Raw genomic sequence first — 26,855 nt, forward strand, 5'->3', positions numbered from 1 at the left:
AATGTGTTGTAAAGATAGCAAAATATAAACAAAGAAGTATTTTGACTTCCATGCAAAATACTAATTCACAATAATTATACCACTTGCCAAACAGACATAAGATTAGTAGCAAAGAATAGCTGACCTTGATGACAAATCAGTATTTTTTTGAAACTATAAAAAATACAAAATATAAATAAAAAGAGTTTGAGAAATAAAAATGATAGCATTTATGAGGCATAATGGACCTTTAAATGTACAAAACATACACCTTTTGCACTTTAATTTATTAAATAGAACAACTGTTCAGTTAATAAATGTATACAGTGTTTTGAAGAAGTAAATATTTGTTATTACCTCTGTTATCATAGATAAGCCAACCAGGAAGGAGAAAGTACAATACACAGCCGTAAGGATCATCCTGTTCCGCTTCTTGTAAAGATATTTTGGGTAAGCGTCAATTATTGGAGCCAACAAAGCTTCAACTGCAACAAACTATAAATAAAATTAAAACTTTGTCAATTTCTTCAAATGGAATAAAGTTTGAATGATCTTCGCCTGCTCAGACGAAATAAATGATTTCTTCTCGTCAAAAGCTATTAAGCATAATAAACACACAAGACATATCTAGAATTGGTCAAAGGCATTGCTTTTATTAAAATATCATATCGAAATGTACACAAAATAAATCTAAACAAAAATCATGTAGTGAACTTTGATTCTTAGCCATAACCCTTGAATACCTGTTCAATAAAACAGAAAATGATAATTGCCTTTTGCTAAAGCCTAGTTCACACTATCCCGATGTATGCCCCGGTGTGTCCCGGTTGCATAAAAAATTTAACATCGGAGCCGGGATCGCCCGTTCAACACGTTTTTTTCCGATTCAATACGGTGCTACAGTTGTTGGTTCGCTTATTGATGTACGAAAATATCGTCCAAGACAATCTGTACACATTTACTATCACAACATATTTACCAAGAATAAATGCATTTTATAACTTTTGTTCAGTGTGATTATGTTACTATCTTACCTGACTATCAAATCCTACCATCAAAATCATTAAAAAGAACAAAATCGCCCATAGAGGTGACAACGGCATCTCAGTAATTGCCTTTGGATAAGCAATAAATACTAACCCTGGTCCTGAAACATCGATACAAAATATTACAAGAAATTCAAATAATCCAATTAATGGATACAAAACTCTGAAGAAATATAGAGACGTCTCGCATTTCTTGTGATTTCATTTTTTATTAAGGTATTGAAGAAATTAAGGATTGGCGACATTCATTTTTCTTCAATTTATTTTATTCAATTCAACTCCTTTCAAAATGATCCTGTCCTCCCTTTTCTTTGGTCACTGTGGTATTTGGAATGCCTCACAGTACTTACTTTTCCACCCCAGTATAACATAATGAATATTGAGATTATACTTCATAGGGTGAGGGTAGGTCTATTTTCCGTTGTAAATATGAAAATAAAAGGACTCAATCACTTCATAAACTTCGAATGTATTTGCTGGATGTCAATAATTATCCTTTTATCTGGTGATGTTCATAAAAATCCAGGGCCCGACAATAACATAACTATCAACTCTACTGCATCAGATGTCCTTATTGATTTCAAAAGCTCAATCTCTTTTGTTCACTACAATGTTCAAAGTTTTTTCCACAAAAAAAGATATTCTCCAGGGTGAATTGTTTCATTTTGTCTTGTCCTTAACCGAAACATGGTTATCAGAAAATATAGAAACGGTATCACTACTTTTTGACGATTTTCGTTCTCCTTTTAGAAGCGATCGTCGTGCATGAATTCATTTGTACGAAGATAAAAAGAAAAATCCAATTTAAACCACGGAGTTGTTTACGAAGAAAACTTAACAAAGCAGAAGATGACCTTAATGTTATTCACGAATTCAAAAAACACTTCGTAGTCATATTTATCTAAAGATAAGATCTCTTAAATTCAGATAAATTACTAAAACCAGTTTCACGTTCGACTTTATATATATATATCTATCGCAAAAATAGATTTTGGAATTTACCTGACTTGACAACTTCTTCGACGGAAACGTTTTGTTCCTTTGCCATGAATCCTAAGACAGAAAACACAGCAAATCCGCCGTAGAAACTTGTGCTGCTATTTATAATGGCTATGATGAAACTATCCCTAAAAAGTTGTTTTATTACGTATTATTATAATGTAAACGTTCTCTGGTGAAAATGCGATCATCTTTATTTGAAGAAATTCACCCAAAACAATTTCCTTCAATTTTCAAGACTTGAAATCTTGACATGAAGGGACTTGAAATATATTGCTTTATTTATTTCTGGACTAATAACTTTGGTGTAAGATTTCAGATTATTTCATCTCTCTCTGTTTTTTTATTAATTTTCGCAAAATGACCAAAGCAATCGGTCTTAAATCGTGCAATTTTAACTTTCATTATATTTCTTTATTATCTTTTCCATTTCAGGTGCATCATTTGATCTATGCAAGAATTTCATTATTTTTTTTTTTTTTCCGAATGTCTGACCTCAGTTAGGCATTTGTTGAAAGTGAAAATACAAAAGGAAAATAACACTACCGTATTTACATGTACATGAATTTTGTTTTAAATCATATTGATAAGTCATTTAGAACATTAAATACCTGTAGAAGTTATTCTCGTATTTGTTGTAGCTTCCAAGGGTAATAATAACACCTGTTGCAAGAACATAGGAGAAGAAAATCTGAGTTCCTCCATCGACCCACACCTGATGTAGTTTTTAAAACATTAGTACACATGTACATATATTCTAAAGTATATTATCTTTCCAAATGGAAGCCCAGAATGAGTGTGTATTCTTTCTTAATGAGGGTCCGTCCGCCCTTTCAGGCACTGAGAGTACGGACCACTAGAAAGCAAGATGTAAATATCTTTTTCCAAGATAAGGAAGGAAATAAAAATGAAATTTTGACACTCAACGTATCTGGAAAATTAATTTTCTTTTTTCGTGGATCGTAAAACCTATGAAATATGTAACCACTCGAGACTTTCCCAGCGTATTTGTCAAGTACAATATATAATGGAATGTCTAACAAAAACGTGTTATATATCGTAGCCTTACAAATGAACATCTAAAGAGCTACTTGATATCTTTTTCTGTACATCGATTCTTTGAAATCTTTATTCTTGAAATATTTTGATATTTCTCACTGCTTTACAGACACCTATATACTCAATCAATCACAAGAAAAGCACATGATATTAACGAATTGTTGAAGCAATAAACGGGTTTATAGATTTGTCGGGATTCTGCCTGGTTCCTGCAGGTATATTTTATTAATTATTACAAACTTTAAGAAGAATATGTTTCATACACTGACTAATGTCTCGGTTGACGAACATTCAGTTCTATCACACTCAGCGAAGAGTGATATTTATTTCATTATAGAGAACAGTTATTAATACACTAAGGAAGGCACAATTATGGTTGAGGTCGTGTTCTCGGAGCCTAAGAGGGCGGATGGACACTTATTTGACTTTCAAAACACACCGATACGGAATACAATAAAACACAGTACCCAATTTACGTGTGATGGACGTTCGGTAATGTCATCGGATCGAAACGCGATCATGTGACATCATGTATGTTTACTCTCTGAGCTTATGTTAAGTTTTAAATTAAGTTAAGTTTTAAATTAATCAAAATTGACTGAAGTAAAGCACATGTTCGTGAGTTATATAAGATATTATATAAAATAGATAAATAGAGGTTTTACCTGTGGGTCTGTCAGTCTTGAAAAATCTGGCTTTAGGTAGAAATAAATACCATCACTTGCTCCGTCTAATGTAATACCTCGGATAAGTAGAATTGTAATAATCACATAGGGAAATAAAGCAGTGAAATACACAATCTGTATGACAAAACAAAGAATATATCAGCCGCGTCACGACAAAACCAACATAGTGCGTTTGCGACCAGTATGGATCCAGACCAGCCTGCGAATCCGCGCAGTCTGATCAGGATTCATGCTGTTCGCTATCAGTTTCTCTACTTGTAATAGAGTTAGTAAGCGAACAGCATGGATCCTGATCAGACTGCGCGGATGCGCAGGCTGGTTTTGATCAATGCTGGTCGCAAACTCACTTTGTTGGTTTTGTCGTGACGCAGCTTAATTATAAGGCATGCGCAGAAACTTGAATATTTAAAAGAAGATAATCAGATATGAATATGTAACAGATGGCATTGACATTTCACGTGGTCTTGATGTAATAGATGTAGATAACTGAAAGAATACATTGAAAGATATTTCTAAAGACCTCGACAGATGATAGGGATTAGAAGTGCGACACCAATTCAAAAGATGCAGTTGTAAACAAAACTTTATGTATGAAGGCCACATTGTTAACAAATTTATAAAACTAATCAAAGATTTACAGGATAGGACAAGCTCTATTTTGTAAATCTTATTGTAAAGAGCCCCCACTTTGACAAGTATGTAACTGATAATGTGTGTAATAAAACAATTAGGGTTCGCATGCAAACAGCATACATAGAAGTAAGTGAGGTAATGAAGATAGTAAAATAACCTTTATTAAATCAAAGGGCTGCATGCTCTGTGGTATTTTCTGATCTTTCCTGTATATGTTTATTTTTATAAACTATAATTCATCTTACGCAGCGACTGCGTTTAGATTTTTTTCTATTACAGTTTGAGATTGATACATATGGAATTTTGCATGCCTAGAGTTGCATCAAAAAATCATTTTTCATTTTTTTATGACAGCATCACTTTATCGTTGCATATCGTGGCTACTTCCTTAAAAAGACACTTAAAAAATGTTGCCTCGACTAGGATTTGAACCTTAGGCCTCTCACACCCTAAACGAGCGCGCTACCTCTGCACTACGGTGAAGTAATACGTATGTAGCTTGAATAAAAACAAAGACATTGTAATTCTAAAATTGAGAATTTCCATTTCGTGTTTGTAATCTTTATAAATTTCGAGGTATTTTTTCACGATAAACCTGTTGTTAAACACTGATGAAAATAATTTAGCGAAAATCTTCTCGCCAAAACAGTCCGACATGTTTATATTCCACATTTATTTGTGTACTACGCTCTGGGGTATTCGGTAATAGACATAGCTAAAAATAGCATTTTCATTGATTAAGCTTTACGGAAATAGTCGAACATTATTCATTGGGTAAAAAAGATTTTCATCCGCGAAATTTGTGATTGTAACCTCATATTTCTATTGACTAATTTAAACTTTAAATGCACTGTAATTCGTTAAATGTCTACATTAAAAATTATTCTTTCTTTTAAATTGCTGGTTTTTAAGCAGTTTTGAGTGAGAACTACTTTGCGTTGTTAGGTCTGTGAGGAAATTTTGTGTAAGACCGTGGATGTTAGCTATGTATTTACTGATCTTACGATCAGAAAATACAAAAATTAAAAGATGTCTTACTTAGATTTTTACAAGAAATAATTTCCTTATTTTCTACCATAGTTTCATTAAAAATCATTTATCAGAAAGAAAATTATCATTTTTCATTCAATATTTTTATTGTATAACTTAAATCATATTGAAAAGATATATATCATGGGAAAACGTCAAACAAATTACACGTAATTACAAGATCAAAAGGTTTCTAACAGGCCATTCAATCAGATACGTATGTGAACTTTAATACCAGTTAGATATTTGTGATAAACCAACAAAAAATTCATTTTGATTGAAAGCTTATAATTGCAAGGACAACTTCAAATGATCTGTGCTCAAAGCACAACCTCCTTCTGTAAGGATGAGCGAATAGAATAGGGTAAAGATTTACTAATACAATGCGTGAAGATTTATTCGTTACAAATTGTATAATGACTTTCGTTCGAGTATTTTATGAGATAAGAGATGTTTGCCCTTATTACCCAAAGAATAAAAATCGTAGAGCTCTGCTGTGTTACATATGTCCAATCGTGGTTCAGTACAGTACCGAAGGATCTTAAAAATTCAATTCTTTTTGCAGTGTATGAATTGTAAGCATACGACAGAAATTAAATATATAGATTTAAGGTTAATTTTCACCAAAAAAAATAGTAAGAAAGAAAAGATATTTCGTTTGTTTAAATTTTGTTTTAACCTTTTTTCCGTTGTTTTTTTTATTTCATTTTTCTAGAATTTATTTTTATTAAATCACAAGTAAATAGGGATAGGTAATGGGGTAATGGAAATATGGCCTTAAGTTTACACACACGGAGAATGGACGTACGTTCTAATCTTTTTTTCCTAAACGTATTCTGTGCTATGAGGTACAGCCTGTATAAGCTTTTTCCTGGCTGGCAATTCTCGTAACATTTATCAATTCAAGTCCCTGAGAAAATACTAGCAATCGTTTTCATTAAAATGAATTTCAAAATCTTTGCGATGTAATTCAAACGATGGTTAGCTTACTACTAGCTCGTCATACATTTTTGTTCTGGTATATTGAATTCGGCTGTTCTGTGGGAATATCATGGTCCAAAATTCAGCCTCGTCGCTATAATATAATTATCACATACAACATGTGCTACAGCTGTATAAGGTTTAGCTTAAAATGGCTGTTTATATGCGAGAGCAAAAATCAACAGAGAAGCGTTTTTTTGTTGTTGTTTTTTTGAACGCACAACCCCCACACTCAGACACGCACGCACACACACGCATGCACACACACGCACGCACGCGCGCGCGCACACACACACACACACACACACACACACACACACACACACACACACACACACACACATAAAATGTCCTGTAACACAAGGCAACTATAAGTTGTTTTACCTTTCCACTAACTCTTATTCCCCTGCATACACAGCAATACACGAGAATCCATACGACAAGAAGGCATACAGCTAGCTCCCAAACCAACTTTCCTGGTTCGTCAACACCGCCAGAGATATGTAAAATCTTCTTCCTGGATCATTAAACTATATTTAGATGACTTTCAAACAGTAATTATTACCTTATTACCTCACCTGAACTCCATTTTGAGGGTCATTCTAAAAATATTATAAGACAAAACCTCTTCTAAGTCTATCATCTTCATGAAAAGTGACCACAATCGTTTACATATTGGTGCTATAATAATAAAAGTTTCCTTTATATGTATAATAGCATTTGACATCTTATTAAATCAGCTACTAGTATTTATATTGATTATTTTTCATTATACGTTTATTAAATTATTGAAATATTGACCCCCAAATATACCTTGACAGGGGCTACTCAAAAAAGTACAAACCTGTAAGTAAACGAACGAATGTATGTTATTGTTAATTAAAATGAAGTTAATAAATTTTCGCTTCTAAGAGATTATACTTTATCCCAAGAAAGGTCTTTGTTTTTGAAAGATCATTGGTGAGAAAGATAACATGACTACCATATTGATTACGTACGACCTTATTTTTGTTTCAATAATTATTATTTGTGCAATAACGCATATTTCAATGTTTTGAATTTTGGATTTTCCTAAACCATTTGCTTGAATGACTTATGTCGCGTTACCCTATAAAAGTACCCGAGTCTCATTTTATCTGCATTACTAAATATAACGGTGTTAAAAGCTCAGTTCATACTCCCAGAATTCTTCGACAGCGTCCACGACTCGGTGCACCTTTGATATGTTAGCAGTAACTATAGAATCGTTCAGAGTAACATTCAATCTTGAAATACATCTGAAATAAGAGAAGAAAATACAATCTATAGCATCAATTAAAACTATTTATATTTTCTGTGGAAAGTTACGATAGTTTGGCAGAGTATATACATATTTTATATATTCATCATATGACGTAATAATCTGGAAATGAACACGACCTTTTCGTGTAAACAATTGACAAATCAGACTAGACTTAGCTAAAAATAGATAAATACAGAATCCCTAAAGAAAGCCCAACACGGCAAAATTGAAAATGTTGCAGGCTCGGTTTGATTGAGCCTGTTCATGGACGGTACTGGAAAGTGCAAGTTACCGTCCACGCCCCCTAGCACCGGCTTAAGCAGAATTCAACATTTAAACGTGAAATAGTTAAATTTTGAATTTAGAAACATCCGCAGATGTGTTCATACGGCGGTTATCATGGAACCTTCAATGTGACACTTCCGTGCCATTCCATGAAAAGCGGCGTATGGTCCCCAAGTAATAAAAAGCGTGTGCCCTAAACGAGAAAACAATGGACGGAACTAAATAAAATGGAATTTTGAAAGGGGATCAGAGGTTATGAAGTCTGCGTATCACAGATAAGACGTCAAAAGACAAATTTAAAAAGCAGGCAACATATCCTAAGGGTGATTCAACATTATTCAAGTAGGAATATTGGAACCACCCAACTAGAAAATGCCAAAAAGTTGTAACTAAAAATACCACAAGCACAACAATAATGTCGTGCTGAACGATCTTCAAGGATCGAAAATATAACATCATTGATTAAATGTACGGGGAGACTTTTTACAGCCGCCACACGGCACAAATAACACGGATGTGATCGTAAAATAGATAAATACAGAATCCCTAAAGAAAGCCCAACACGGCAAAATTGAAAATGTTGCAGGCTCGGTTTGATTGAGCCTGTTCATGGACGGTACTGGAAAGTGCAAGTTACCGTCCACGCCCCCTAGCACCGGCTTAAGCAGAATTCAACATTTAAACGTGAAATAGTTAAATTTTGAATTTAGAAACATCCGCAGATGTGTTCATACGGCGGTTATCATGGAACCTTCAATGTGACACTTCCGTGCCATTCCATGAAAAGCGGCGTATGGTCCCCAAGTAATAAAAAGCGTGTGCCCTAAACGAGAAAACAATGGACGGAACTAAATAAAATGGAATTTTGAAAGGGGATCAGAGGTTATGAAGTCTGCGTATCACAGATAAGACGTCAAAAGACAAATTTAAAAAGCAGGCAACATATCCTAAGGGTGATTCAACATTATTCAAGTAGGAATATTGGAACCACCCAACTAGAAAATGCCAAAAAGTTGTAACTAAAAATACCACAAGCACAACAATAATGTCGTGCTGAACGATCTTCAAGGATCGAAAATATAACATCATTGATTAAATGTACGGGGAGACTTTTTACAGCCGCCACACGGCACAAATAACACGGATGTGATCGTAAAATAGATAAATACAGAATCCCTAAAGAAAGCCCAACACGGCAAAATTGAAAATGTTGCAGGCTCGGTTTGATTGAGCCTGTTCATTGACGGTACTGGAAAGTGCAAGTTACCGTCCACGCCCCCTAGCACCGGCTTAAGCAGAATTCAACATTTAAACGTGAAATAGTTAAATTTTGAATTTAGAAACATCCGCAGATGTGTTCATACGGCGGTTATCATGGAACCTTCAATGTGACACTTCCGTGCCATTCCATGAAAAGCGGCGTATGGTCCCCAAGTAATAAAAAGCGTGTGCCCTAAACGAGAAAACAATGGACGGAACTAAATAAAATGGAATTTTGAAAGGGGATCAGAGGTTATGAAGTCTGCGTATCACAGATAAGACGTCAAAAGACAAATTTAAAAAGCAGGCAACATATCCTAAGGGTGATTCAACATTATTCAAGTAGGAATATTGGAACCACCCAACTAGAAAATGCCAAAAAGTTGTAACTAAAAATACCACAAGCACAACAATAATGTCGTGCTGAACGATCTTCAAGGATCGAAAATATAACATCATTGATTAAATGTACGGGGAGACTTTTTACAGCCGCCACACGGCACAAATAACACGGATGTGATCGTAAAATTGATAAATACAGAATCCCTAAAGAAAGCCCAACACGGCAAAATTGAAAATGTTGCAGGCTCGGTTTGATTGAGCCTGTTCATGGACGGTACTGGAAAGTGCAAGTTACCGTCCAGGCCCCCTAGCACCGGCTTAAGCAGAATTCAACATTTAAACGTGAAATAGTTAAATTTTGAATTTAGAAACATCCGCAGATGTGTTCATACGGCGGTTATCATGGAACCTTCAATGTGACACTTCCGTGCCATTCCATGAAAAGCGGCGTATGGTCCCCAAGTAATAAAAAGCGTGTGCCCTAAACGAGAAAACAATGGACGGAACTAAATAAAATGGAATTTTGAAAGGGGATCAGAGGTTATGAAGTCTGCGTATCACAGATAAGACGTCAAAAGACAAATTTAAAAAGCAGGCAACATATCCTAAGGGTGATTCAACATTATTCAAGTAGAAATATTGGAACCACCCAACTAGAAAATGCAAAAAAGTTGGAACTAAAAATACCACAAGCACAACAATAATGTCGTGCTGAACGATCTTCAAGGATCGAAAATATAACATCATTGATTAAATGTACGGGGAGACTTTTTACAGCCGCCACACGGCACAAATAACACGGATGTGATCGTAAAATAGATAAATACAGAATCCCTAAAGAAAGCCCAACACGGCAAAATTGAAAATGTTGCAGGCTCGGTTTGATTGAGCCTGTTCATGGACGGTACTGGAAAGTGCAAGTTACCGTCCACGCCCCTAGCACCGGCTTAAGCAGAATTCAACATTTAAACGTGAAATAGTTAAATTTTGAATTTAGAAACATCCGCAGATGTGTTCATACGGCGGTTATCATGGAACCCTTCAATGTGACACTTCCGTGCCATTCCATGAAAAGCGGCGTATGGTCCCCAAGTAATAAAAAGCGTGTGCCCTAAACGAGAAAACAATGGACGGAACTAAATAAAATGGAATTTTGAAAGGGGATCAGAGGTTATGAAGTCTGCGTATCACAGATAAGACGTCAAAAGACAAATTTAAAAAGCAGGCAACATATCCTAAGGGTGATTCAACATTATTCAAGTAGGAATATTGGAACCACCCAACTAGAAAATGCCAAAAAGTTGAAACTAAAAATACCACAAGCACAACAATTATGTCGTGCTGAACGATCTTCAAGGATCGAAAATATAACATCATTGATTAAATGTACGGGGAGACTTTTTACAGCCGCCACACGGCACAAATAACACGGATGTGATCATACAAATAGATAAATACAGAATCCCTAAAGAAAGCCCAACACGGCAAAATTGAAAATGTTGCAGGCTCGGTTTGATTGAGCCTGTTCATGGACGGTACTGGAAAGTGCAAGTTACCGTCCACGCCCCCTAGCACCGGCTTAAGCAGAATTCAACATTTAAACGTGAAATAGTTAAATTTTGAATTTAGAAACATCCGCAGATGTGTTCATACGGCGGTTATCATGGAACCTTCAATGTGACACTTCCGTGCCATTCCATGAAAAGCGGCGTATGGTCCCCAAGTAATAAAAAGCGTGTGCCCTAAACGAGAAAACAATGGGCGGAACTAAATAAAATGGAATTTTGAAAAGGGGATCAGAGGTTATGAAGCCTGCGTATCACAGATAAGACGTCAAAAGACAAATTTAAAAAGCAGGCAACATATCCTAAGGGTGATTCAACATTATTCAAGTAGGAATATTGGAACCACCCAACTAGAAAAATGCCAAAAAGTTGAACTAAAAATACCACAAGCACAACAATAATGTCGTGCTGAACGATCTCAAGGATCGAAAATATAACATCATTGATTAAATGTACGGGGAGACTTTTTACAGCCGCCACACGGCACAAATAACACGGATGTGATCGTAAAATAGATAAATACAGAATCCCTAAAGAAAAGCCCAACACGGCAAAATTGAAAATGTTGCAGGCTCGGTTTGATTGAGCCTGTTCATGGACGGTACTGGAAAGTGCAAGTTACCGTCCACGCCCCCTAGCACCGGCTTAAGCAGAATTCAACATTTAAACGTGAAGTAGTTAAATTTTTGAATTTAGAACATCCGCAGATGTGTTCATACGGCGGTTATCATGGAACCTTCAAACTTTTCCGTGCCATTCCATGAAAAGCGGCGTATGGTCCCCAAGTAATAAAAGCGTGTGCCCTAAACGAGAAAACAATGGACGGAACTAAATAAAATGGATTTTGAAAGGGGATCAGAGGTTATGAAGAACCACAGATAAGACGTCAAAAGACAAATTTAAAAAGAGGCAACATTCCTGTGCCATTCCATGAAAAGTAGGCGTATGGAACCACCCAAGAAAAAAAAGCGTGTGCCTAAAAATAAACAAGAAAACAATAATGTCGTGCTGAACGGAACTAAATCGAAAATATAATTTTAAAAGGGGATTTACAGCCGCCACACGGCACAGAGGTTGATGAAAATAGATAAATACAGAATCCCTAAAGAAAGCCCAACACGGCAAAATTGAAAATGTTGCAGGCTCGGTTTGATTGAGCCTATTCATGGACGGTACTGGAAAGTGCAAGTTACCGTCCACCGCCCCTAGCACCGGCTTAAGCAGAATTCAACATTTAAACGTGAAATAGTAAAATTTTGAATTTAGAAACATCCGCAGATGTGTTCATACGGCGGTTATCATGGAACCTTCAATGTGACACTTCCGTGCCATTCCATGAAAAGCGGCGTATGGTCCCAAGTAATAAAAAGCGTGTGCCCTAAACGAGAAAACAATGGGCGGAACTAAATAAAATGGAATTTTGAAAAGGGGATCAGAGGTTATGAAGCCTGCGTATCACAGATAAGACGTCAAAAGACAAATTTAAAAAGCAGGCAACATATCCTAAGGGTGATTCAACATTATTCAAGTAGGAATATTGGAACCACCCAACTAGAAAATGCCAAAAAGTTGTAACTAAAAATACCACAAGCACAACAATAATGTCGTGCTGAACGATCTTCAAGGATCGAAAATATAACATCATTGATTAAATGTACGGGGAGACTTTTTACAGCCGCCACACGGCACAAATAACACGGATGTGATCGTAAAATAGATAAATACAGAATCCCTAAAGAAAGCCCAACACGGCAAAATTGAAAATGTTGCAGGCTCGGTTTGATTGAGCCTGTTCATGGACGGTACTGGAAAGTGCAAGTTACCGTCCACGCCCCTAGCACCGGCTTAAGCAGAATTCAACATTTAAACGTGAAGTAGTTAAATTTTGAATTTAGAAACATCCGCAGATGTGTTCATACGGCGGTTATCATGGAACCTTCAATGTGACTCTTCCGTGCCATTCCATGAAAAGCGGCGTATGGTCCCCAAGTAATAAAAAGCGTGTGCCCTAAACGAGAAAAACAATGGACGGAACTAAATAAAATGGAATTTTGAAAGGGGATCAGAGGTTATGAAGTCTGCGTATCACAGATAAGACGTCAAAAGACAAATTTAAAAAAGCAGGCAACATATCCTAAGGGTGATTCAACATTATTCAAGTAGGAATATTGGAACCACCCAACTAGAAAATGCCAAAAAGTTGTAACTAAAAAATACCACAAGCACAACAATAATGTCGTGCTGAACGATCTTCAAGGATCGAAAATATAACATCATTGATTAAATGTACGGGGAGACTTTTTACAGCCGCCACACGGCACAAATAACACGGATGTGATCGTAAAATAGATAAATACAGAATCCCTAAAGAAAGCCCAACACGGCAAAATTGAAAATGTTGCAGGCTCGGTTTGATTGAGCCTGTTCATGGACGGTACTGGAAAGTGCAAGTTACCGTCCACGCCCCCTAGCACCGGCTTAAGCAGAATTCAACATTTAAACGTGAAATAGTTAAATTTTGAATTTAGAAACATCCGCAGATGTGTTCATACGGCGGTTATCATGGAACCTTCAATGTGACACTTCCGTGCCATTCCATGAAAAGCGGCGTATGGTCCCCAAGTAATAAAAAGCGTGTGCCCTAAACGAGAAAAACAATGGACGGAACTAAATAAAATGGAATTTTGAAAGGGGATCAGAGGTTATGAAAGTCTGCGTATCACAGATAAGACGTCAAAAGACAAATTTAAAAAGCAGGCAACATATCCTAAGGGTGATTCAACATTATTCAAGTAGGAATATTGGAACCACCCAACTAGAAAATGCCAAAAAGTTGTAACTAAAAATACCACAAGCACAACAATAATGTCGTGCTGAACGATCTTCAAGGATCGAAAATATAACATCATTAATTAAATGTACGGGGAGACTTTTTACAGCCGCCACACGGCACAAATAACACGGATGTGATCGTAAAATAGATAAATACAGAATCCCTAAAGAAAGCCCAACACGGCAAAATTGAAAATGTTGCAGGCTCGGTTTGATTGAGCCTGTTCATGGACGGTACTGGAAAGTGCAAGTTACCGTCCAGGCCCCCTAGCACCGGCTTAAGCAGAATTCAACATTTAAACGTGAAATAGTTAAATTTTGAATTTAGAAACATCCGCAGATTTGTTCATACGGCGGTTATCATGGAACCTTCAATGTGACACTTCCGTGCCATTCCATGAAAAGCGACGTGCCATTCCATGAAAAGCTGTTTCAAAATGAACAAATAACTGTTTTGTCTTAACCTTATTTTAGATTTTTGTATCGTGCAAGTAGCAATAATTGCTCAAACAGTAGTTGATATTGTTGTTTTATTGCTGTGTGTGTTTTGTTGTTGTTTTTTTCCATTAAGTCACACAATGGTGTTTTTATTCTTCATGTTCTGGACCCCAAACCTGCTTTGCCAGTTACGAGCAAGGCCAGACCGCATTAATTACTCCACCAAGCTGCCATATCAAGCTTCATTTTTATCATTTTATCACCTAGATTGATAACCAACAGTTTGAAAAAAATGTAAGCTTGACTGTACCATTAAAGAAATGCAAAATGCATGGAAAGGGTTAATTTTGAGTACATGTATTTACAAACATACCTCTCTGTGTTCCACTCATTGTTGCAGTGTGACCATGGTAAGGTGGAAGTAAAGGACATCACAAGGTAGTAGGCGGCCCAAGCCAGTATAATGATGTAATAAATATTCATCTGGAAAGTAACAGTAAACGAAGCCACGCCTATTCCTGGAATAATAATACTTCATAATTAACGTTTGGTTAAAGTTCTCTCTTCAGTGAATAAAATGTCGTTCCTTGTAGGTTTTTCTAGTTCAGCATTCAATATAATATAAACATTGTGTTGAATGTCGTTCCTTGAGGGTATTCTTGGTCGACATTCAATATTACACAAACACTGTGTTAAATTCGACATTCATTGTAATATGAACAGTGTGTTGAATGTCATTCCGCCAATATATTAAAGCTCGACATTAAACTTTACCTTTCTAGGTCCAAAAGTGATTATTCTTGACGTGTAGTTGAACAAGGCTCTATGCCAATGGCTCACTTTCCTCGATATCCTAAAACATGATCATGAATTGCTCCAAAAATGGAAGCCGGACAAACCATTTGAAAACATTCAGCAGGTTAAGTTTAAAGCTGAATGTCTCAGTGTCATGAGATTAACATAATTTTCTTGTTGTACCAGGTAAAGAATAATCAGTTTGATGCCTATTACAGAGCGAAAGTCTTGCTGATTACTGTACGAAACAAACATTTCTGACTGATAACGCACACTTCATTAAAAATGTTAATGTTAACAATGAGTTTTGAAATCTCGATCTTAAGAATTATTTACCTTTTAATTATTTTCTGCATATTTAACTAGGATTGTGATGAAATATTGATTTCACACAAAAAGAATTCACTTTGAACTCTATACAATAATTAAAATAAATACTAGTTTTTTTTCTTAATAAAAGTTTTAAAATGTTATCCTGTAGCTACTTGTGTATTACTATTTGATGTTATTGGTACGTACATGTATATATAAAGAGCAAGATACAAATAATACCAAAAATAGTTTTGCCAAAGACTAGAGGAGAAGACCCTGGACAAACTATTTTTGGTGTTGTTTGTACAAAATATAATGCACAATATAAATCGATTGTAAAATGATTATTGATTGCATAAAAGTATTTGTTTAGTTTTTGTATAAATAAAGAAGTAACGTCGAACAATTCAGTATAACACACAAACAACAAGAAACTTTGAAAACAGTGAACATCAACATTATATGCTAAGAAGAATCTACTTCAGTACTTTGCGTGACCTCCTCTAGCCCAAATTACAGTTTAAATATTTAGTGGCAACCGTCTAATTTACCTTTCTCATGATGACGCCTGCGTCTCAAAATAGGTTTCGTGTGGGCCTTTCTGGAATCAAGTCTTTGCATATTTATAAACATGTCACCTGTCCGTGAATGAGACTCCAAATTTGATAATAATATATCAAATTACAAATTTATATTAAATTGAGTTTAAATTAGAAAAAATAAAAGTTCACCTTTGAATGCTGGGACAAGTCTGGACCAAGATTCAACACTGCCTATGTTCATGTATTGTCCAAGAGCTAGCTCTAACATAAACAGAGGAACTCCACACGTGACCAGACAAATCATATATGGTATAAGAAACGCTCCTGAAAGGTCAAATTAAATTTTAAACATGATAGTTTGTTTAGTACCTTTTCCAGTGATTGTGTTACCAGACTTAAAAGCACTTGTCCACTGGAAATTAAAAAAAAATTCTAACACTCACGTGATTTTGTCACTATAGACAAAGAAGGAGAAAAACTGGTGTTAAACTGCCAATAAACACCGGTTAGGGACTACTTGTATATGCGCTGTTATGTTTTCACCCTCGATTGTATAGTTTACACAGCATTTTAAAGAAACAATAAAAAACATTTTTATTTATAATTTCAGTTCGTTTAATGTTTTCTTACCGAAATAATATCTCACATACACTAACGCCGCATATAAGATCCATATCAGTTAATAAATATTTTGACAAAACGGCGCAAATCCGTAAGCAGCGTAATGACGTCATCCTAAGTAAACAACTCATTCATAAACAAGCTGACGTTATTTCATACAGACAAGAATGATAAATGGGGCACTGATGTAAACACAATACGACGTAAGTTTTTATTGTTGAAAACTTGATAAAATAACGTTTTTTTCTTATTATTTCTTTTGTTTAATAATTTCTATATCTTCGCAACAGTAGGGTGCGAAAATCGAACAGCGTTATACGAAAATCGGCACCGGAAGTTATTTCCGCTTGAAAAATAACATTAGTGATTTTCCTTATTTCATCGTGTTAGAATCGAAATAACATCGGCCTGAGAGGTGTATATCGGCTATTTAACACCGGTATTGTCGTTTTGATGCGACAAAATTAACCACTCAGGCCTACGGCCTTCGTGGTCAATTCCTACGCATCAAAACTCCAAACCGGTGTTAAATAGCCGATATACACCTCTCAGGCCGATGTTATTTCTTAAACAACATCGCATTCACCATCTTCTTTGTGCTGATGGTCCTTTTTGGCATTACAAGACCGTTTTTGTTTTATCTTTTCGAAACCACTGTTTGGTCATTGTGTTTTCGCAATTTAACAGTGAATGGGGAGTGATGATCTTTGTAAGAAGGTTGTATAATAACCCGTAAATTTCTGAATGTTTGTGATGCACTTGCAGTAATACAAATGCATTTGCCGCTGTACTGGTGGCAAAGGCTTATCGCTTTTGGTCGCAGCAGGTTAAGCGAGATAAAACTACAATTATAGTATCTTTACAGCACAAAGTGTATCAAGTAATATACGAGTACATTAATTGTACCTGCTGCAGGTGGTCTATAGAATTATTGTTTGCAAATTGTTATACCCGTAAGAAAGAAATAAATTTGTATATTTCCTCACGGGTTAATGGTGCATGCACTTAATCATTGCTGAACGGAACAAACCTACTTAAAATAGCACAGAAAGTTTTTTTTTTCAGTTTACATTCAATATGCATGCAATCAATACACATTCTATGTTACAACTCTTTCAAAGATTTGACTTTACAATTATGAAAACAAGACATTCTGCAGTAAATAATCTTAATGAAATAGAATTGTATACACTTTATAACGAGCGTATAGGTTATATTTATTCGAATACAGGTTTTATTATGTTTTATTTTAACCTATCTCAGTAAAAATCATGTTTTTTTTTTAAACTGATGTCTCCTCACTGTCAAAAGAATGTATCATGTACGTTTTTTTATCACAAGCTAACTTTGCTGTAAATTTGTGTCAAAGTGGCATCGTTACTCCTTTAGGCGAGAAACTAAAAAAAAATTAGAACTTTAATTATTTGTAAAGCGCGAAGTAATCAACTGAATAGAGTATAAAGATATATAATGGCATGCGCGGTTATAAAACTTTTATGTATATAGATATCGATTAACATCATGATATTAGATACATAATTTATATATATATTTATAAATTTATGACGTATATACTTTTATAATTGAATACCTTTCAAATTTTATTGCAATGAGGCACCTACGCTTTTAATTGAATATTTATTGACGTGTTCACTTTAACACATGCAGGGTTTCGCTGCAATTCACCAATTCTGAAAAAGGCGAACAAATATTTTGAAGTGGCAAGAAAAGAAAAAGATCACAACTTTTTTTTTTTATTTATTTATTTATTTATTTTTAATTGGTTCTTGTTTTATATGTTTACCGTAATTGACTGCTGATTGATAAATCCAGATGAAAGTTGCGATAAGTGTTACTGCCCACCTCGATTACATATCAATTTGACATGTCGTATTTTGGGAGATTTACTGCTAAAATGATTTTTTTTTTTTTAGACTGCTTGATTACATCTCCAGTGAAAAACAATGTTAAAATAATTAAAAGGTTTTAACTCCAACACAACTTAAGGAAGAACAACCAAAATCATAAAATATTAGTGCAGAAAAAAAGTGAAAAATTACATGTGCCATGTTTGTCTTATAAATTTTAGGAAAAGTTATACGTTCTACTAAAAAAAAGCGTAACTTCTACGTTTAAAATTAATTTTAAGAATGGTACCCAAATTTCTTTACCTCCACCATTTTTGTAGCACAGATACGGGAATCTCCAAAAATTTTTCCAAGTCCAAACTGGCATCCGAAAAACAGCAAGAAAAAACCTTTTTAAAATTTCCATTGGTCTCTTTATAAATTTTTTCCCCTTTTATGTTCTGGAAACGTTTGAAAAGTCCAAATGGGGACCCTTTTCGTGCAGAAATCGTTTCTCTCAACTCTGTTAGATTTTAACTCTATTTCTGTGCTCATTATTATGTCTTATTGACTAACAAGCTGTCGTCTGTGGCGTTTTGAGTTTAGATAAGGTCGTTTTCAGATGCTTGTTTAAACAAATCCAATTTGACGCAATATTTTTCACTAATAAAAACCTAACTAGCTGTCATAGATAGACTACAATGCATTCCATTTAAAACATGCACGGGTAAAACATAGTGTAGTGAATTAAAGAAAACTTTTTGATCTATCAAACTTTGTTAACTATGATCAAAAAAGCAAAAAAACTATAAAAGCCACCATAAATCATCAGATTCGTTACGTTTAGTACATACCTAGCTAATAAATTAAATAATTTACAGTAGTGTATTTAAAGTCAGTTGATGTGTTCTAAATAGTTAATGAATTGAAAAATAAGTGACTCAGAAAAAAAGAAAGATAAAGATGATTTTTAATTTAAACACTGTGCCATACAGATATAAGATAAATATTTTCGTGTAAGCAATGTTAAAAAAACAAGCCATAATTATTAACGCAACATTTGATTGACTTGAGTGAATTGGAACCAAATTATTCTATCTGCACAATGTTCCTAAAGAGGACATTCCGTTGATTCTAATACCAGCTGCATGGTGTTCTTAAAGAGGACATCCCGTTGATTCTAATTCCGGCTGCATGATGTTCCTAAAGAGGACATCCCGTTTATTCTAATACCAGCTACATGGTGTTCATAAAAAGGACATCCCGTTGATTCTAATACCAGCTGCATGCTGTTCCTAAAGAGGACATCCCGTTGATTCTAATACCAGATGCATGGTGTTCCTTAACAGGACAACCTGTTGATTCTAATAAAAGCTGCATGGTGTTCCTTAAAATGACATCCCGTTGATTCTAATACCAGCTGCATGATGTTCCTAAAGAGGGCATCCCGTTGATCCTAATACCAGCTACATGGTGTTCATAAAAAGGACATCCCGTTGATTCTAATACCAGCTGCATGATGTTCCTAAAGAGGACATCCCGTTGATTCTAATACCAGCTGCATGGTGTTCCTTAAAAGGACATCCCGTTGATTCTAATACCAGCTGCATGGTGTTCCTAAAGAGGACATCCCGTTGATTCTAATACCAGCTGCATGGTGTTCCTAAAGAGGACATTCCGTTGATTCTAATACCAGCTGCATGGTGTTCCTTAAAAGGACATCCCGTTGATTCTAATACCAGCCGCATGGTGTTCCTTAAAAGGACATCCCGTTGATTCTAATACCGGCTGTATGGTGTTCCTAAAGAGCATTCCGTTGATTCTAATACCAGCTGCATGGTGTTCCTTAAAAGGACATCCCGTTGATTCTAATACAAGCTGCATGGTGTTCATAAAAAGGACATCCCGTTGATTCTAATACCAGCTGCATGCTGTTCCTAAAGAGGACATCCCGTTGATTCTAATACCAGATGCATGGTGTTCCTTAACAGGACAACCTGTTGATTCTAATAAAAGCTGCATGGTGTTCCTTAAAATGACATCCCGTTGATTCTAATACCAGCTGCATGATGTTCCTAAAGAGAGGCATCCCGTTGATCCTAATACCAGCTAACATGGTGTTCATAAAAAAGGACATCCCGTTGATTCTAATACCAGCTGCATGATGTTCCTAAAGAGGACATCCGTTTGATTCTAATACCAGCTGCATGGTGTTCCTTTAAAAGGACATCCTGTTGATTCTAATACCTGCTGTATGGTGTTCCTAAAGAGGACATCCCGTTGATTCTAATATCAGCTGCATGGTGTTCCTAAAGAGGATATTCCTTTGATTCTAATACCAGCTGCATGGTGTTCCTTAAAAGGACATCCCGTTGATTCTAATACCAGCCGCATGGTGTTCCTTAAAAGGACATCCCGTTGATTCTAATACCGGCTGTATGGTGTTCCTAAAGAGCATTCCGTTGATTCTAATACCAGCTGCATGGTGTTCCTTAAAAGGACATCCCGTTGATTCTAATACCGACTGTATGGTGTTCCTAAAGAGGACATTCCGTTGATTCTAATACCAGCTGCATGATGTTCCTTAACAGGACATCCTGTTGATTCTAATACAAGCTGCATGGTGTTCCTAAAGAGGACATCCCGTTGATTCTAATACCAGCTGCATGATGTTCCTAAAGAGGACATCCCGTTGATTCTAATACCAGCTGCATGATGTTCCTAAAGAGGACATCCCGTTGATTCTAATATCTGCTGTATGGTGTTCCTAAAGAGGACATCTCGTTGATTCTAATACCTGCTGTATGGTGTTCCTAAAGAGGACATCCCCTTGATTCTAATATCAGCTGCATGGTGTTCCTTAAGAGGATATTCCGTTGATTCTAATACCTACGGCCTTCGTGGTCAATTCCTACGCATTAAAATTTCAAACCGGTGTTAAATAGCCGATAAACACCGCTCAGACCGATATTATTTCTTAAACAAACTGGAGAATTTTCAGGAAATGAAATGCAAACATATTCAAACAATAAAATACACTCTTTATAAGTTTACGAATTGTTATATCATAGTATTATCATTTTGAAATTGCCTTTTCAGTAGGTTCTTTCCTGTTTTCTTTTTTACGGTCCCGATGGCACTTATGACATTTTTACTGTGAATATTTAAATCGCCCTAATTTTGGCTTCCATAACTTTATATGTCACTTTTATTTTGACGTTGTGCGACAGTAAATATGTCAGTCTAGCAGTAGTATACTATAAAACCCATCCGCTGTTCAAGTCTCTTTAGCTAAACTCGACCCTGATTTCTCGAATTTTTGATGTTCTATATTTTGTTTGATGGCAAGTTTGAGTGAAATGTTGATTTTCATAAACTTTCATCTGCAGTTTTAACATGAGTTGTTATGGGTTTATTGATAGGAATGTAAACACACTAGTGGGTCAGACAAGGGTTTTGAAGCAATTCAAAAAAAGTAGATTGACCTTCCAATAAATCAATTAACAGACTTTGTTCATTTTGACTACTATGTTGTATGTTCCAAAGAAAATACCACAGGAACTTGAACCAATATTAATGATAATATCCAAAAATAGCCTCTATATAGTATAAATAAACTTATACAATATATACAAATGTACTATATAGGGGTATATTTTGGATATTATAGGTAAATTTTTGATATTATTATTATCGTTAATATTGATAGAATTCCAAGTTCCTGTGGAAAAAAAACACATTTAATATTCTCATCTAAGCATGCCTACCAACGTTCATGATGAACAATGTCTTTCGTCCGCCCATTCATATATGATATACAATTCTCGTAAAACCCAGTAACCATTGAAAAGTGTATAAGAATATCTGGTTATCAGATGTCTATAAGTTCATCTTCACTTGCTGCATTTCTTGCCGCAAAACATGTACGGACATTTTGAAAAATAAAGTCGACGAAAGTCTTTGTTTTGGCTTATTTACATATCGATATTTTTTACCATGATTAGTTATTGATATTATTAAAAAAGATGAGAAACATTATAGGTGAAAAAATGTGCATGTAGTGTCACAAACAGAACAATGTCGCACTACTGTCATGTCACATTACAAGTCTTGTAAGTCTTGTTTGTATTGGAATTACTTTCCTTACCAGGTAGGCAACAGTGAAAGCATTTTTTTTTTTAATTTAATAGATGGCCCCTCTCATACGATAAGTACAAATGTGATGATTTACAAAACATCCGGAATAATGTACAATAGTACTTAATCTAAACAGAAAATGATCTGTGCGCAGGAGTGATTTGGTAAAGTATCAATAAGGAGCGCATTTTATTGCGCGGAACTTCTCAATTGCTGCATATTGCAGCAAAATTTGTAATTGTAGAGATAGTTTTTGCGGAATTAAACGAAACGAGCAACCTTAAGATTGACGTTTATTATGGAATGCCTTTACTGCTTCATTTTCTGTTTTCTTCTATTATGTTAATTAACCATTATAAATATGCCCTTATTTTCCTTCTTTATTATAATATGTGCATTTGTTATATTGTAGTATGTGCATTCTTAATTAATTGTATTCTCTATCATATTATGTAAATCATTAATGTTTAATGTGTATTATGTATTCTACATGTATTACTGCATGTATATTAATTATATGCCTACCTCATTATGTTATGTGCATACTTTATTATATTACATGTATGTACATTATTATAAGAATGCTGTCATACAGAATAATACGGAAAACAATAAAGAATGCACATAATATATTCAAGAATGCACTAAATATAATAAAGAATGCACATAATATAATAAAGAATGCACATAATATATGAAACAATGCACATAACAAAATAAAGAATGCACATAATATAATAAAGAATACACATAAATATTAAAGAATGCACATAATATGTTAAAGAATGCACATAATATATCAAAAAATGCACATAATATGTTAAAGAATGCACATAATATAATAAAGAATGCACATAATATAAAAAAGAATGCACATAATATATTCAAGAATGCACATAATATAATAAAGAATGCACATAATATAATAAAGAATGCACATAATATAATAAAGAATGCACATAATATATTCAAGAATGCACATAATATAATAAAGAATGCACATAATATAATAAAGAATGCACATAGTATATTAAAGAATGCACATGATATAATAAATGCACTTAATATAATAAAGAATGCACATAATATAATAAAGAATGCACATAATATATAATAAAGAATGTACATAATATAATAAAGAATGCACATAATATAATAAAGAATGCACATAATATATTAAAGAATGCACTTAATATAATAAAGAATGCACATAATATAATAAAGAATGCACATAATATATTAAAAAATGCACATAATATAATAAATAATGCATATTATATATTAAAGAATGCACATGATATAATAAAGAATGTACATTTGTATATAATATAATAAATAATGCAATTAACATTATATAGTAGACATGCAATTTAATAACGAAGCGACATAATATAACAAAGAATTTTATTTAACATTCTAACCATGGTGCATTGAGCAAATTTTGTAACAGTCATCAGCTTGGTGATGAATTTCATTATATCTAAAACGTACCCACTTCCATACTGAGAAAACTATATATTTCTAGTGTCTGTAGGTCAAGGTCAAGGTCAATGTCACACTAAACGGCGTATAAAAATTCAATTTTTCAACTTTTCTTGTTAAAATTACAACACGAAAAGTGGAAATTACTACATATTTACATGTTGTCTACTAAGTCGAAAAAAACGACAAACACACTATTTCTGATTTCTTTTTACCTTTTCCAGTTTGTTTAATGTAAGAATAACAAAAATACAAAGAGCATTATGAGTTATGCAAATATCTAAGCAAATATAAAAATGTTAAATCAAATGACAATTCATCTATGCACCAAATTAGTATTTTTGGTAACTGTAACAAGATACCAAAAAAAATAAAAATAAAAAAATGGGAAATAAAACAAAGAATTTTTTAGGCATACTGGGCCTTGAAAAATAAAATATATATTAATATGAAGAGAAATTTGACAATTTGAGTCTGGCTAAAATCCTACGGTTCCAAAACGTTGAGCGAGATACTATGTTTCTTATTCCTTGACGAAGGTAGTCTAGCTAGTACTGGTGTTACTCTCCTGGAACGATGGTTAGGAAACCACCCGCCTATATGACTGAAATACTGTTTGGAAAAGGCGTAAAATGAAACAAACAAACAAACAAACAAAATTATTTCTGGACAGATTTAGTATAAAATTGCATCATTTAACTGCTATCTGATGCGGTTGTAATCTTGGCGAGAACATGGTCTGTAACCTCTGAAAGAGAAATTATAATACATATTTTCATAACGAGCAAAAATATCTACTTGATTTAGAATGCAATCGTAATTTTACAAGGTTATTAATTTACTTGCCGACATACAATTGACGTCATAAATTTTTTTCAAATTCTTGATTAAGTGAAAAGATATGACAACATTAAAATTATTAAACGATAGAAGGACTTTCAATGCTTTGTATGTTGTTTTTTTTGTTGTTGTTTTTGTTTTATTCATTTATTTATTTTTTTTATTCTATTTATTTTTATGTTTGTTAAAGTGCAAAAAGTTTTCAAAAAATTATTACATATTTAAATTAGATATCGATGGACAATCTGTTGTTAATGGTCCATTGTTCGTCACACTTGTAAAAAAAGCATTCACTGCTCAAAAATATTTAAAAAAAAATAAATTAAAATACAAAAGACGATAAATTAACTTATAATGAAATATGATAGTACCTTTCTTAGTGACCCCCTTGTAGTAACGAGTGAATACACGAAAACGATAGGTACACAGCTCATTGAAAGTAGAGCCATGCAAAGTCCAAGTACCTGCGCCCATTCCGGGTAAGTATAGGATTTTCCATATGTAAGTGGTGTAAAACAAACAACCGAGAATATGAATATTGCCTGAAATAAATTCTAGCTATTTTATATGTGTTATTGATACAGAATTAAAACTATATCCTAATGCAAAGTACCAAAATTACATATTTAACATGATACAGATAATTATGTATATATATTTTTTCACGACATAAGTAAGACTGAATTTTTGTGCACTTATCTATGGATATTTACTAGTATATTAAATCATCAAATAAAAAGATTCATTGTGTAATGTTTCTGCTCAACATTATGTTTGTTCTCTTATCTAAAAACATCAGAGAAGAAACAAAAATCGAAAATTTGAAGAGGCTTTGAGTCAGCAAAAATTAAACAGCATCGTCAGACTGCCCGGATGAGCAATAATGGAGTCGATTAGTTCCGTCGTTATGGATTCATTGGAGAGGTCATCAGACCTCTCCATAGTGTTCAGACTGATTGCTGGCGGCATCCATTTTTGCGTATCAGATTGTAGTAAATGAATGTCATTTACAGCTTAAAACCATTAGGAGCAGTCTACAAAATTTGTTTTGCGCATGCTCCGTTTTAAAATACGACTTAACTTAAACGAAAAATTGACCTCTTCGAAAACCTAGCTAAACACCGTTTTTTTATCGGTACGTTACGGAACATCGAAGTGAACGAATCGAGCGGTACAAAGAAAAATCGGAAAATATTATTTACGTTGTGGATGTTTCATTCCGTTTTAATCTTTTAAACTGTATAAATCGATTACAGTATTGTTTTCTTAATAGCGTTTTTCTATTTCTTGTTCCGATAAATAGTAACAGTAACGATAAATAGTAACAGTGAACATTATAGCTACATTAACACCATGCACTATTATACGACCGAGTGAACCGTGTACCGCTTGTACAAAGTTCTTTTGAACTGGTATGACTAAGTAACGCAACGGGGATTTTTTGGCGCAAGTGGCACAAATTTGACACACGTTTGATTTTCTTAAAATATTGTGGTTGGAGGCATGCAGCTTTATATTCTGTTTATTCCAATCAAATGATATAAAACATTTTTATGTAAATCCTGGACTTAAAATTATCTGATTAACATACTTTATGCCCGTTTTGGAAAACGTAGAGGAAATGTTTCATATACTTACTAAAACATAAACCGAAAATTTGCTGATTGAATTTTACAAGAAATTTTTATTTTGATACTACTTTTAATATACATACCATTTATTTTAAATTTAGTTCCCTTTGTATAAAAGGTATCCCTAATGCGTCAAGGAAAAAAATCCATTTCTCCAGCATATAATCTTTCAAAACATTAAAAAATGAAGTGTAAACAAACTTTCATTATGATACTATATATTCAATTTATA

General features: G+C 34.2%; 1 protein-coding gene across 1 annotated transcript in view; it reads right to left on the reverse strand.

Annotated features, from left to right (window-relative positions):
- Positions 1 to 16,421, reverse strand: part of LOC132727524 (sodium- and chloride-dependent taurine transporter-like) — a 31,389-nt gene extending 14,968 nt beyond the window's left edge. Inside the window, exons 1-9 of the mRNA XM_060713062.1 lie at positions 16,255 to 16,421; positions 14,790 to 14,934; positions 7,591 to 7,689; positions 6,797 to 6,929; positions 3,749 to 3,883; positions 2,636 to 2,739; positions 2,028 to 2,152; positions 1,014 to 1,126; positions 337 to 474 (exon numbers count right to left, since the gene is read on the reverse strand). Coding sequence (XP_060569045.1) covers positions 337 to 474; positions 1,014 to 1,126; positions 2,028 to 2,152; positions 2,636 to 2,739; positions 3,749 to 3,883; positions 6,797 to 6,929; positions 7,591 to 7,689; positions 14,790 to 14,934; positions 16,255 to 16,369 — 1,107 coding nt within the window. The 5' untranslated portion in view covers positions 16,370 to 16,421. The remainder of the gene's footprint in view (positions 1 to 336; positions 475 to 1,013; positions 1,127 to 2,027; positions 2,153 to 2,635; positions 2,740 to 3,748; positions 3,884 to 6,796; positions 6,930 to 7,590; positions 7,690 to 14,789; positions 14,935 to 16,254) is intronic.
- Positions 16,422 to 26,855: the final 10,434 nt, after the last annotated feature.

Source organism: Ruditapes philippinarum, unplaced genomic scaffold (genome assembly GCF_026571515.1).
Source record: "Ruditapes philippinarum isolate M1 unplaced genomic scaffold, ASM2657151v2 ctg362_1_1_1_1, whole genome shotgun sequence".
NCBI classification, from domain to species: domain Eukaryota; kingdom Metazoa; phylum Mollusca; class Bivalvia; order Venerida; family Veneridae; genus Ruditapes; species Ruditapes philippinarum.